Below are 14,067 nucleotides of genomic sequence, written 5' to 3'. Positions count from 1 at the left end.
CTAAATGCTTTCTTAGCTCGTGCTCTCTATGGCATAAGGAAAACGTCAGTCAGCGTGGCAGCCTTCTCTTCCTATTCTGTGACAGGAGTTGCATGGATAATCTAAAATCCTAGATTTCCCATAAAATCTTACTTTTGGTTGTAGAATGCAGTTTGTGACGCATGGTCAGTCTGACATAAACATAATCTTGTGTTATACTAATAACCTGACTTGGAGTAAGATAGAAAAATGAGTAGTTAAACTAAAAGATAAGTCAAACGAATGAGGTATCCTCTGAAGAATGTATCTAGCCTAATTGCCCTAGCCAGAACTTCCAACACTATGTTGAATAGGAGTGGTGAGAGAGGGCATACCTGTCTTGTGCCAGTTTTCAAAGGGAATTTTTCCAGTTTTTGCCCATTCAGTATGATATTGGCTGTGGCTTTGTCATAAATAGCTCTTATTATTTTGAGGTACGTTCCATCAATACCGAATTTATTGAGCGTTTTTAGCATGAAGGGCTGATGAATTTTGTCAAAGCACTGCATCTATTTGAGATAATCATGGTTCTTGTCTTTGGTTCTGTTTATATGCTGGATTATGTTTATTGATTTCTTGAATGTTAGACCAGCCTTGCATCCCAGGGATGAAGCCCACTTGATCATGGTGGATAAGCACTGATGTGTTGCTGAATCCGGTTTGCCAGTATTTTATTGAGGATTTTGCATCAATGTTCATCAGGGGATATTGGTCTAAAATTCTCTTTTGTTGTGTCTCTGGGCTTTGGTATCAGTATGATGTTGGCCTCATAAAAATGAGTTAGGGAGGATTCCTCTTTCTATTGATTGGAATAGTTTCAGAAGGAATGGTACCAACTCCTCCTTGTACCTCTGGTAAAATTCAGCTGTGAATCCATCTGGTCCTGGACTTTTTTTTTGGTTTGGTAGGCTGGTAATTATTTGCCTCAATTTCAGAGCCTGCTATTGGTCTATTCAGGGATTAGGCTTCTTCCTGGTTAGTCTTGGAAGAGTGTAAGTGTCCAGGATATTCAGTTAGGAAAAGAAGAAGTCAAATTGTCCCTGTTTGCAGAGATGACATGATTGTATATTTAGAAAACCCCATTGTCTCAGCCCAAAATCTCCTTAAGCTGATAAGCAGCTTCAGCAAAGTCTCAGGATACAAAAGTGTGTGCAAAATCACAAGCATTCTTATACACCAGTAACAGACAAACAGAGAGCCAAATCAGGAATGAACTTCCATTCACAATTGCTTCAAAGAGAATAAAATACCTAGGAATCCCAGCACAGGGGATGTAAGGACCTCTTCAAGGAGAACTACAAACCACTGCTCAGTGAAATCAAAGAGGACACAAACAAATGGAAGAACATACCATGCTCATGGATAGGAAGAATCAATATATTGAAAATGGCCATACTGCCCAAGGTAATTTATAGATTCAATGCCATCCCCCATCAAGCTACCAATGAATTTCTTCACAGAATTGGAAAAACTGCTTTAAAGTTCATATGGAACAAAAAGAGGCCCGCATCTCAAGACAATCCCTAAAGTCAACAGAACAAAGCTGGAGGCATCACGCTACCTGACTTTAAACTCTACTACAAGGCTACATAGTAACTAAAACAGCAGTACTGGTACCCAAAACAAGAGATATAGACCAATGGAACAGAACAGAGTCCTCAGAAATAATGCCACACATCTACAGCCATCAGTCTTTAATATGGAAAACCTAGAGAGAAACTAAAGAAATGGGAAAGGATTCCTGTTTAATAAATGGTGCTGGGAAAATTGGCTAGCCATAAGAGTAGAAAGCTATGAAACTGGATCAACGCCATATCACGAAAATTAATTTAAAAGATGGATTAGAGACTTAAATGTTAGGGCCTAATACCATAAAATCCTAGAGGAAAACCTAGGTAGTACCATTCAGGACATAGGCATGGGCAAGACTTTAATGTCTAAAACACCAAGCAACAACAGCAAAATAAAATTGACAAATGGGATCTCATTAAACTAAAAGAGCTTCTGCACAGCAAAAGAAACTACCATCAGAGTGAACAGAGGCAGCCTACAGAATGGGGAAAATTTTGCAATCTGCTCATCTGACAAAGGGCTAATATCAGAACCTACAAAGAACTCAAACAAATTTACAAGAAAAAATCCAAGAGCACCCCATCAAAAAGTGGGCAAAGGATATGAACAGACATTTCTCAAAGACATTCATACAGCCAACAGACACATGAAAAAATGCTCATCATCACTGGCCATCAGAGAAGTGCAAATCAAAACCACAATGAGATACCATCTCACACCAGGTTAGAATGGAGATCATTAAAAGTCAGGAAACAACAAGGTGCTGGAGAGGATGTGGAGAAATAGGAACACTTTTACACTGTTGGTGGGATTGTAAACTAGTTCAACCATTATATGGAGAAAACAGTATGGCGATTCCTCACAAGGATCTAGAACTAGATGTACCATATGACCCAGCCATCCATTACACAGGTATATACCCAAAAGGATTATAAATTATGCTGCTATAAGAACTTACATGTACCGCGTATGTTTTATTAGGCACTATTCACAATAGCAAAGACTTGGAATCAACCCAAATGTCCATCAGTGACAAGATTGGATTAAAGAAAATGTAGCTTTATATACACCCATGAATACTATGCAGCCATAAAAAGGATGAGTTTGTGTCCTTTGTAGGGACATGGATGCAGCTGGGAAACCATCATTAGCAAACTCTCACAGAACAGAAACCACACACACAGCGTGTTCTCACTCATAGGTGGAACTGAACAATGAAGATCACTTGGACTCAGGAAGGGGAACATCACACACGGGGCCTATCATGGGGGAGGGAGGGAAGGGATTGCATTGGGGGAGTTATACCTAATGTAAATGATGAGTTGATGGAGTTACACCTTTACAACATGGCACAAGTATACATATGTAACAAACCTGCGTTATGCATATACCCTACAACTTAAAGTATAATAATAATAAATAAATTAAAAAAAAAAAAAAGAATGTATCTAATTTCCAGAATAAATTAGTGAACTAGTCAAAGTCATTCTTGATAGTTGCTAGGATTACTTTGCTCAGGTCAGTGATATCAGAGGTTTTTTATTTTATTGTCAAGCAAGCAATGATGCTACCGCATCTCCTTGTCTCACTGTTTGCCTAGCACAGCACCCAACACTAGGGAGGCACTCAGGGAAGTTTTGGATGGATGGATGGACGGATGGATGGATGGATGGATGGATGGATGCATGGATGGATGGATGAAACAGATGAAGGAGAAAGAAAAGAAACATGTATTGGTCAGTGATCTATCCCAGGAGCTCAAGGAACCCATTGACTTGCAGTCAGGGGACCTGAATTGAAACAGCACCTCTGTCCTGAATTTGTTGTGACCTCAAAATACATGTTTCTTTAGGAGCTTCTGGGATTTTAAAAATTTGTACAATAGGAATGTCTGACTTACTAGGAAGATTAAATATAATAATATGTATGAAAATTCCTGGCAATAGGTTCTCAATAATGTTTGGTGACTCTGAATATAATTGCCACCAGTCTACTCTTAACTGTTTGTTCCAAAAGAAGTATAGTAGTGTTGAAAATAACAAGCAGCTGATCATCTTTCTAGGGTAATTGTACTTGATTTAGGAAATTAGGGTTTTTTTTTCTTTAATTTGTTTTGTCTGTAATTATGTTTTATTTGAGTTAATGTTATCTGTTTACATCTTTTTAGGCCATACTCCAAATGCCAATTGGAAATGGCTAAAAGTAGGACAATTTGCCTATAATGGCATAATTTACATTTTTTGCACCACAAATTTGATAGAAGAGACTATTTCATAATTTTGAAACATGTAACTTAAGATATTTTTGTTGCTCGTTATTTGCAGAGTATCACTACACAGCCAACAAAATCTCATGACTGTCTCAAATCTTGGTGTCATATTTGGCCCGACCCTAATGAGAGCACAGGAAGAAACTGTGGCTGCTATGATGAATATTAAATTTCAGAATATTGTGGTGGAAATTCTGATAGAGCACTATGAAAAGGTAGGCTGCGTTTTCAAGTGGAAGTGTCAAGTTTTATATCTTGCTTTTATAAAGGAATTTTGCATTTGTGTCATCTATGAACTTTACAGGACAATCATTTATTCCTATAAAATGTAAAAAGCTCATAAGTTTTGTATAAATTACTTCTTAATGGGGACTTCAATTTTCTTTCCTTGTTGTTGAGTTTTTAAGTGCTTCCCAAAATCCTTCAGTTAGATGGTTTTCTTTCCTTCTACATAATTGACTTCAGAAGGTTTTCTTCTTTACATTGTATGGTAAGTTTATTACTCCTATGCAGAGAACACTTTAAAATCACTTTGTGGTTAGGTCTATTTTAAGCTTCTCTTTGTATCCCTTTGAAATCAAACTCTTAATTATGTAGAGGTAATATTCTAACTAAACAAAAGAAAAAAATATAGGGAACTGTCTTGAAGTCTTCTCTATATCTAGTCCCTAAGGATTTCTTGAAAAAAGTGAGATCTTAGAATAACTATGAAAATGGGAAATTTTGAAAGCTGAATTAGTTAGAATATTAAGCAAATTGAGCCAATTAAGGTCTAACAATTTGGAATCCTTTTATCTCTGATCTGGTCCTTGTGAGGGAATGACTAAGGCCCTCTCCTCCCCTGGGTCCCTTCCCAGCACCCACAGAAGCACGCCCTTAGTGTCTAAGGGCACAAGCTCTCTCACAACGCAAGAGCACATGGCTGTGTCCTGTAGCTCTGCTCATACCTTTACCTGCAGTTTGCCACACTTCTTGACAGCTCAGAGCCAACAGCACGGCAGCATCTTCTCCTGAGAAGCAAGGAGCCATTCAGTGGAAGAAATGATACAGAATGAGCCTCAGTTCCTCTCAGGTTATGTTTTTTCAGAGTATGAAGGTGGAAAGAGAATATTACAATAAAAACCATCAATATGTCTTGTTCATATTTGGAAGGTTTCTTAAAGTTATTGAAAGATCTTCTAAATTTTACTTTTGGGAAATGGGAGAGAATGAAAAAGAAAACCCAGTGAAAGAAAGAATACTCCAGATAAATGGAAAAGTTACAATTGCTCTAGCATACTTATTTTTTGCAGCTGATTAAGTAGTGTATAGTTCAAAGCTTATTTTATGATGACAGTGGCAATATCACCCTTTTATTGACCGTGGTCCATTTTTCTTATATGTAGATTTTTCATACTGCTCCAGACCCAAGCATTCCTCTTCCTCAGCCTCAGTCTCGATCTGGATCCCGAAGGACACGAGCAATCTGCCTCTCTACAGGGTCTAGGAAGCCCAGAGGGAGGTATACTCCATGCCTGGCTGAACCTGATAGTAAGTGCACCCGACCTTAGGGAGATGCTTTCTTCATTCTTTAGTTCAGCTGTACTTCACTGTATTGGTAATTAGGTAGAAATAGAAGATGTTCACACTGATGTTCTTACCCCAACACCACCTCTTTTATCATTTGTATATTCTCTGTCAATAGTTGTACAGTTGCTTGGGTAAGCAAATTCATTATTGATACAAAAGGAAAAAAAGAAAAAAGGGCTCAAGGCCCTTTTTTCTTTAGCTGTGATTAAGTACATTGGGTGCTACTTTGTAGCAGGTTTTGTCCTATTGTCAAAGTGGTAAAGAAGAAAGGAAGATAAAGTCTGACTGAAGCTGTCATTTTCTTCCTTCCTTTCACATTATGTTCTCAAAGCATTATCTCTTGGGTATCAGTGTCTGAAAGAGAAAAGATAAAAAGCAACAACACACATTATCATTAACTTACAATTCTGAGCCAAGCCCTCAGTGATGTGAGTGGCACCTTGAGACCATGGCACGCATTAAACTGTGGCCGTTCTCATTTTATTTTATACTCCCCACTCCAATTTTTTGCCCACAGTCAATATTTAATAGAAAATAGTCAATAATAAGTATATATAAGTATATATAAGAATGTAATTGGATTATTCGTAACTCAAAGGATAAATGCCTGAGGAGGTGGATGCTCCATTACCGTGATGTGCTTATTTTACATTGCACACCTGTATCAAAATATCCCATGTTCTCCATAAATATGCATACCAATTATGTACCCAGAAAAATTTTAAAAAAAATAGTTTACTAAATTTTAATTTAGACATATGTGAATGAATGTATTATTATGCTTTATCTGATTTTTCTTATAACTTGCTTTTAGGAACATTAGAAAATAAAATCAGCAAAATAGCCAGTTTCTTACATTTCTATATTCTTAGCACGAAAGGAAAAAAGCCTTTGAAAATTGAGGTGTGGTGCCTCTGAATGAAAGAAGGCTGAGTACTTCGTGACTTGGAATCAATCACCTATGATCAGAAAAGTAAAAGAAAGCAGAAATATGTTTTTACTATATCCCCTTTCATTGATTCCTTGTAATATCATGAAGGAATCTTATTTCTCTTCTGAATTCTGTTTCATAAACAAATTTTGCCTGAATTCAAGTCAACCCACTTATACTTCGAGAAGTAAAGTTATTACCTAAAGGCAGGTAGTTCATAGGTACATATATAATCTTCCTGAAATAGTATTGAAAAATACGTTCAACAAGTTCAAATGCATATTTTAAAGTCTTTCTCCAGTACCGAGGACAGTTCTCCATACTAGGTAGGGGCCTACCACTTAAATGTGGTCAGGTGGCCCCAGAACACATGGTAAGTTGGAGAACAGAAGGGTTTTGGTGATGCTGTTATCAATAGATAGTTACAGTTGCTTTTTTCTCTCTCCCTCCTACTCCTTAGGTGACTCCTATAGCAGCAGCCCAGACAGCACACCTATGGGGAGCATTGAGTCACTCTCTTCTCATTCCTCTGAACAAAATAGCACTACAAAGTCAGCTTCCTGCCAGCCCAGGGAGAAATCTGGAGGGATTCCTTGGATTGCAACCCCATCATCTTCCAATGGACAGAAAAGCCTTGGTCTCTGGACAACTAGTCCTGAATCAAGTTCTAGAGAAGATGCAACCAAGACAGATGCAGAATCAGATTGCCAGAGTGTTGCTTCGGTCACTGGCCCAGGAGACGTTTCCCCACCCATAGACCTAGTCAAGAAAGGGCCTTATGGGCTTTCAGGACTGAAAAGAGCTTCTGCTTCTTCTCTCAGATCCATCTCTGCAGCTGAAGGTAAGGCGGAATGGAACTTGTACAAGATGTCATTGTCTCAGTGTCCCTTTTGCTGGATTATTTAGCATGGTTAAGCGGGGATAAAGTTAATGGTGGAGAAACTAATGATGCTTATCTACTTTGTTCCTGTGCTTGGATTTTACAACCTAGGCACTGTGACATTTTTCCTGAATCTTTCCGTGTCTGTGAAGTGATGTCTTTGTAATTACTGTAGATTTTGATCTCCCTGAGTGATGGGTTGCTGTGCTCGAAGAACATTCTGTACCTTCCCATTTGGGCTCAGAGAAAAATGCTTCCTTTTGTTATGCACATGTACTGTGTTACTGCTATTATGTTGTCTAATAGCACCTTACCTATTTTCTTGGGCTTTCTTTTTAGGAAACAAGAGCTACAGTGGATCTATTCAAAGCTTAACTTCTGTAGGTTCCAAGGAGACACCCAAAACTTCACCAAACCCAGACCTGCCTCCAAAAATGTGCAGGAGATTAAGACTAGACACTGCCTCAAGCAATGGCTATCAGCGTCCTGGCTCAGTGTAAGTGAGCGTTTGTATATTTGCTGTGTCTCCCAGGGGTACAGAGAGGAGCTGAGCGTTTCAGAAGAACTCTTGGGAATTCCACAAGTTGAATATGTCGGGAATGCTTTATCTATAGAGTGGGTACAGTCCACTTCTGTAAGACTCTATTCTTTTCTATGAGTGATATGGAAGTCTTTGGATGTGTACAGAATCTCACAGGGCAGCACTTCAAGCACTTTCCTTTGAAGCAGAGCTATGACTTAATTCGAGGAAATGAAAATGGATGTATAATACAGTAGTTATAGCTTTAGAACTAAAAGTGTTCTTGTTAAAAGCTAAACATCCATCTCTCAGCTGAAGAGACTGCCACGCATTGACCATAAACCAGGTCCCTGCTCTCCTCACTGTTTTAAAGCAGTGTCTTTCTCCCTTCCATCCTACACTCCCATATCTGAGTCCTCACTGATTTAAACCAGCTAGTAGAGAATGAGGAATACGAAAGGCAAAAGGGGGTACTTCTCATCAAAGGAAATGATGCAGAAGTGTAAAGGCTGATAGGAGAAGGGTACATAGACATGAATAGAAAGTGGGTGAAGACGAACAATGGAAACCTGGCTAAACAAGTAAGCAAAATCTGGAAATAAAAAGTTTCTCTCCCTTTCATTTTGTTTTCCTGACATTTGCTGAGAATTTCCTAATGCCATCTGAGCCATTACTGGATGTCTTTACATGAGTTATCTATTTTAAGGTCTGCAGTGTCCTTTTGAAATGGGTAGCATAAACCACACTTTAGAGATGATGAGAACTGATGCTTTCTACTGTTTCCAACCTAGGGTTCTCTGACTTCAATTCTGTGCTCCTTCTGTTTTACCATCTCCATTTTTAACATGATGGCATGCTTCCTGACATTTTAATTATTCATTAAAAGTCCAGTAAGACATTTTACTAAGCCTGTTTCTATAGGAACTATGTCATAAATTCATTAGTTCATCCTTTTCTCTGACAAGAACCTTTTGGTCGCAGAGCATGTTCAATGTACGCTATCTCTTTTGGTTGGAAATCCAGTTACAGTGGTATAGGCGAATATATTTGTCAATGTGTCTACTCCCCACTGTGTGTAGTTCTACCCATTAAGGGAAAGAAATGTTAAGCCACTATATCAGGGAAGATGAGAGAATATAAACTCCATTCTTTGTGGAGGAAAGAGAAGAGCTTCTGTTTGTGATTGGAAGGGTAAAGTAGACATTCAAATGAGGAAAGTGTGTGTTCTATATTAGATGTAAAATGATCTTTGAGATAATCAAATGACTTGGCTCTGGGAGAAGAGTTTGTCAATTAAAGAAATAAGATAGATTTTTTTTTAATCTAGCTTAGAATATCAAGGAATTTTAGAGAGTCTTCCAGTAAATATAGAAACTCTCAATTCTTTTCAGTCATACCCGATAGTCTTACCTGTTCAATTAGAACATATCCTGTCTACCTTACCCTTCATGATTTGAAACAAGATGGAAATCACAGATTTGTTTATTGGCCATATTTTCAGAGTTTGCCCTTTTCACTTTACAGACATATGTTCACATATAAAAAAATACATCAATAGTGTTATAATTAGTGTTTTCTTAACTAAAAGAATGAACAACAGAGCTTTTGTCATGTTGATTTGATTCTTTGCGTCTTCACTTGTGGCTCCACAGGAGTCAATAAGGTGCTGCTGGGAGCAGAGTAGACAGAAAATGTTCCTTTTACTGCTCCCGTGGTTTTCTGAGATAAAAAGGATGAGGACAGTGAGATCCCCAGAGGAAGTAGCTGTAGGTTTATTACAGTCTGGTACTCTGTAAGCTGGAGCTTAGATCTAAAAGTCTCATTGACATTAAAGGTTAAAACAATTAAAATTCCCTTCTAATTCTGGCAATCGTTGACAACCATTTTTTGTCTTGTTTAACTGGTAATCCTGAATTTCACTTTGAGCAGAATGAGTGTGATTGACTTCATAAAACTTGCATTTTAAATCATTTTTCAGAGTGGCAGCAAAAGCTCAACTGTTTGAAAATGTGGGTTCACCTAAGCTGGTTTCTTCTGGGCGGTAAGTTCTCAAAACCCTTAAATGCATCTAAAAAAAAAAGTGGTGACATTGTTGCTTTGTATTGACATGACACTCTCTGTGACAGCTCCGCCTCTCCCACTATGCAGATGGTCAAATTTAAGTCCACTGGCCCTTCACAGGAAGTCATGTCTGTAAACAGCATTTTCATCTCAGATTGTGATAGTGATGTCTCCTTTGCTGAAATCTTCACAGAAGAAGGGCTCTAAACACACACATTTCCTAGAAGATAAAAATTGCTATAATCCTTTATACATCTTTGATGGCAGTCATTTTAGGAACACTTTTCAAAAGCAGGTTCTTGATTTTTAAAAGTTATATAACTTTCTGGAGGAATCATCATGGACATCCATTGAAAAATATGGTTATTCTTAAGGACCACTGAGATGTTGTAGAGTTAATTGCCCAAGGAGACTTTGTTTTTAGAGTACATAATTTCATTAGGGGTTCTCAGATTTTACATTCCGTTCCATTATTAAAAGGATATGAGTTGTTACATCTTGCTCCTACTAATGTGCTTGCTTCTAAAGTTCCTACTTTACTCTTCTTGCTTTCAAATTTATTCTTCTGATCTACAGTGGGCTTTGGTTTTTAATATGAATAATGGAATTTCATAAAGGCAGGGGCTTTTCATTATTAATATTTTTTTACTATCAGCTGCTAGTACAGGTAGGAGACACAATGCCTATTGTTGAAAGAGCATAAGGCCGGGCGCGGTGGCTCAAGCCTGTAATCCCAGCATTTTGGGAGGCCGAGATGGGCGGATCACGAGGTCAGGAGATCGAGACCATCCTGGTGAACACGGTGAAACCCCGTCTCTACTAAAAAGTACAAAAAAACTAGCCGAGCGAGGTGGCGGGCACCTGTAGTCCCAGCTACTCGGGAGGCTGAGGCAGGAGAATGGCGTAAACCCGGGAGGCGGAGCTTGCAGTGAGCTGAGATCCGGCCACTGCACTCCCGCCTGGGCGACAGAGTGAGACTCTGTCTCAAAAAAAAAAAAAAAAGAAAGAGCATATAAATGAGAGAACTTGAATAACAAACCTTGATTTTTCCTTTAGATGTACCAAGACATTTTTGAGCCTCCCATGTCTGGCTAATTTGAGGCTGTGAAGTAAAGGAATCACAGATATTGTTGTATAGTTGTTGTGTAGTTCCTCTAAAAGTTGTATAGTTCCTCTAAAAGTTATTTAACCAAAGAATTTTTATCAACCTGTAAAAGTATGTGGACTTTTTCAGCAAACATTTATAAAGTACCTATACAGTACTGGGCATGGGATAGTTATTGAGGATAACAATAACCTTCAAACTCTTTTTGGTTTTGTTCAAAGCCCAGTGAGGGCCCTCAGGTATTAGGTTTTTTTAACTGCATGGAGTAGAGCCACTTTGGTCCCTTCCTAGAATAATGGTCAGTGCTTAGTATTTAAATAGCTGAGCCAAGAGCACGTGCACCTTAGCTCTGTCAGCAGTGACTTTATCTTCTTCCTTTTGACCAAGGCATGGTGAAAACTAAGCCCCATGCATGTCACAGCAGACATCATTGCTCTGAGATTGTCTTGATTTTTAGGCCTTGGTGTAAGGGATTTAACCTTGCTACTTCTTCTGTTATGCTACATAGTTGAATTGCTCACTAGATGGAGCCCTTTTATTAGAAAGCTCTAAAAAGTCAGCCTGTTAAGTAAAAACTCAAGTAATCATAATCAAAGAGGTAATCCCATAGAGCTTTAAGAAAACAATCTATGGATGAAGTAAATCAGAAAGCCGTCATATAATAAAAATACACTCAGATGTTCAACAGTCAAATCATACTTCTTCTTTTTCTTCTTCTTTTTTTGTTTTTTTGAGATAGAGTCTCACTCTGTTACCAGGCTGGAGTGCAGTGGTGTGATCTTGGCTCACTGCAACCTCTGCCTCCCAGGTTCAAGTGATTCTCCTGCCTCAGCCTCCTGAGTAGCTGAAACTACAGGCACCCACCACCATGCCCGGCTAATTTTTGTAATTTTAGTAGAGACGGAGTTTCACCAGGTTGGGCCGGCTGGTCTTGAACTCCTGACCTCAGGTGATCCACCCACCTCAGCCTCCCAAAGTGCTGGGATTACAGGCGTGAGCCACTGCGCCTGGCCAATTCATACTTCTTTAATATCTTTTTACATTCTGAATACTCTAAATCAACTTTTAATGGGCATCAACATAAACTTAGAGCTCACTCAGCTCTACCTTCAGAGTCACAGTCTGTCAGTTCACAATACTGCGATTTGTGTCACAACTTTTCACTGAGATAGGCACAGGGGAACATGAATGAACTTTAGGTCAGACAGACCCTAGTTCAAATTTTTAGTTCACCACTTTCTAGTTCATGTAACCTCAGAGTTAGCAATTTTGGGGAATCTATTTTCTTTATCCATACAATGAAGATCATAATTCTCAGCTTGCCACATTGTTGGGAATGTACGCAATACTGTGTTTGAACACGACAGGTGCTCTGTAGATGGTTTCTACATTAATAACTATTATTATAATTATTGTTGAAACGGCTTGCCTAAGACACTCAAGCCTCTGATTAATATATTAGTAGTATTTAAACACTAACTCTTAACAGTTACCTGATATTCTTTTGTACACTTAAATAAAACTGAACAACTCATAGAAGTTGAGGGAATTTCCCAGACCCTCTGCAATGCCTGTCTCATTGTTTTTTCCCTAAGGAGCTCAAGGTTACCCTTGAATTAGACCTTGAAAGAGATGGAAAGAGTAGAGGCAGCAGGAAGACTAGCCATATTTGGGGAAGAGACCAGTTGGGAGATTTTAGTGGATGGCCTCGAGCAACAGAAAAGTAACCCCTCTGGCATTGCCGCAGGCACTGCAGGTCATTGAACACATGAGTGATCTAATCAGCGATGCACTGGAACAGATCATTTTCCAGGGGGTTGTGAGTGGGAGAGAACAGTCAACCATTTAGGATGGAACTGGTAAGATTTAAAAGGCCTAGCCGGGCGCGGTGGCTCACGCCTGTAATCCCAGCACTTTGGGAGGCTGAGGTGGGTGGATCACAAGGTCAGGAGATCGAGACCATCCTGGCTAACATGGTGAAACCCCGTCTCTACTAAAAATACAAAAAAATTAGCTGGGTGCGGTGGCGGGCGCCTGTAGTCCCAGCTACTCGGGAGGCTGAGGCAGGAGAATGGCGTCGGCCCGGGAGGCGGAGCTTGCGGTGAGCCGAGATCCGAGATCCCGCCACTGCACTCCAGCCTGGGCAACAGAGCGACACTCCGTCTCAAAAAAAAAAAAAAAAAAAAAAGGTTTAAAAGGCCTGAATCAGGAGAGTAGCAAAGGGATGAAAAGCTCTAAGGAGATTTTTATGGATAGGATCAGGATTGGGCTACTGTTTTGATGCTAGGAGTAAGGGACAGGAAAAGAAGTTTCCAAGTCTCTGAGACAGTGTTGGAAAGAATGGTGGTTTCGCTTCTGATCTTAGCTTGTGCGTATGCAGGAGGAAGGGAAAATTTTGGCCATAGGGTTTGAGGAGGCTGTGAGGGCCAATGAGAGGCAGTTAGAAAGGTGCAGCTGGAACCAGGAGCGAGCATGGAGTTTGATGCCATTTAAGAAACTTGTACACAGCAATTACACTGTATAGGTGAAGGTGAGGGTACCTAGCAAGGGGGGCTTACTAAATGAACAAGAACAAATGGCCAAGCATTGGTCTTTGGGGAATGGTTTTATTTAAGGTTCAGAAAAAGAAGAATGGACAGCATGAGAAAGCTTGGCCAACAGTGGTAGAAGCTGCAAAAAAAAAGATTTAGGAGATCAGGAGAGGACACTGGTTTTAACTCCTAAGACATCACTGGAGATCAGTAAGAAAGCAAGTTCACTGGAATGAGAGGGGCCATGCTGCAAGACTTGTTAAAATGAAGATTCCAGGGTTTTACCATAGACCTTATAAACCACAATATCCAAGACTGAGGCCTTGGGAAGCTGCATTTTTGTCAGCCTCCCCAAGTGATTCTTATGTACGTGAAAGTTTGAGAACCTTTAGAATAGAGAAAAATGTCATAGTGCCCAGCACAGCCCTAAGCACACATTGGTTATTTACAATTGTTTTCCTTAACCTATAAAATCCCTTTAAGAGCCAAATGTCACTAGGCTGTGTCTTACCATTATAAAGGCATATGGAAAATAGTATCCTTAAAACCTTCACCTGGGTCTCAGTTATACTCAGAGCAGAGATCCACTGTACAGTGGTATAATCAGGCAA

General features: G+C 39.3%; 1 protein-coding gene across 2 annotated transcripts in view; it reads left to right on the top strand.

Annotated features, from left to right (window-relative positions):
* ARHGAP42 (Rho GTPase activating protein 42) overlaps positions 1-14,067 on the top strand; it is a 313,699-nt gene that overhangs the window by 288,340 nt on the left and 11,292 nt on the right. For both annotated transcript variants that reach the window (XM_003910587.5, XM_009187162.4), the window contains 5 exons: positions 3,915-4,074; positions 5,245-5,389; positions 6,820-7,200; positions 7,579-7,735; positions 9,738-9,800. In XM_003910587.5, the coding sequence (XP_003910636.2) occupies positions 3,915-4,074; positions 5,245-5,389; positions 6,820-7,200; positions 7,579-7,735; positions 9,738-9,800 (906 nt within the window). The remainder of the gene's footprint in view (positions 1-3,914; positions 4,075-5,244; positions 5,390-6,819; positions 7,201-7,578; positions 7,736-9,737; positions 9,801-14,067) is intronic.

The sequence above is a fragment of the Papio anubis genome, chromosome 12, assembly GCF_008728515.1.
Source record: "Papio anubis isolate 15944 chromosome 12, Panubis1.0, whole genome shotgun sequence".
NCBI lineage: Eukaryota > Metazoa > Chordata > Mammalia > Primates > Cercopithecidae > Papio > Papio anubis.
The sequence above is the reverse complement of the archived record's forward strand: the minus strand, read 5'-3'. Positions and strand labels throughout refer to the sequence as shown.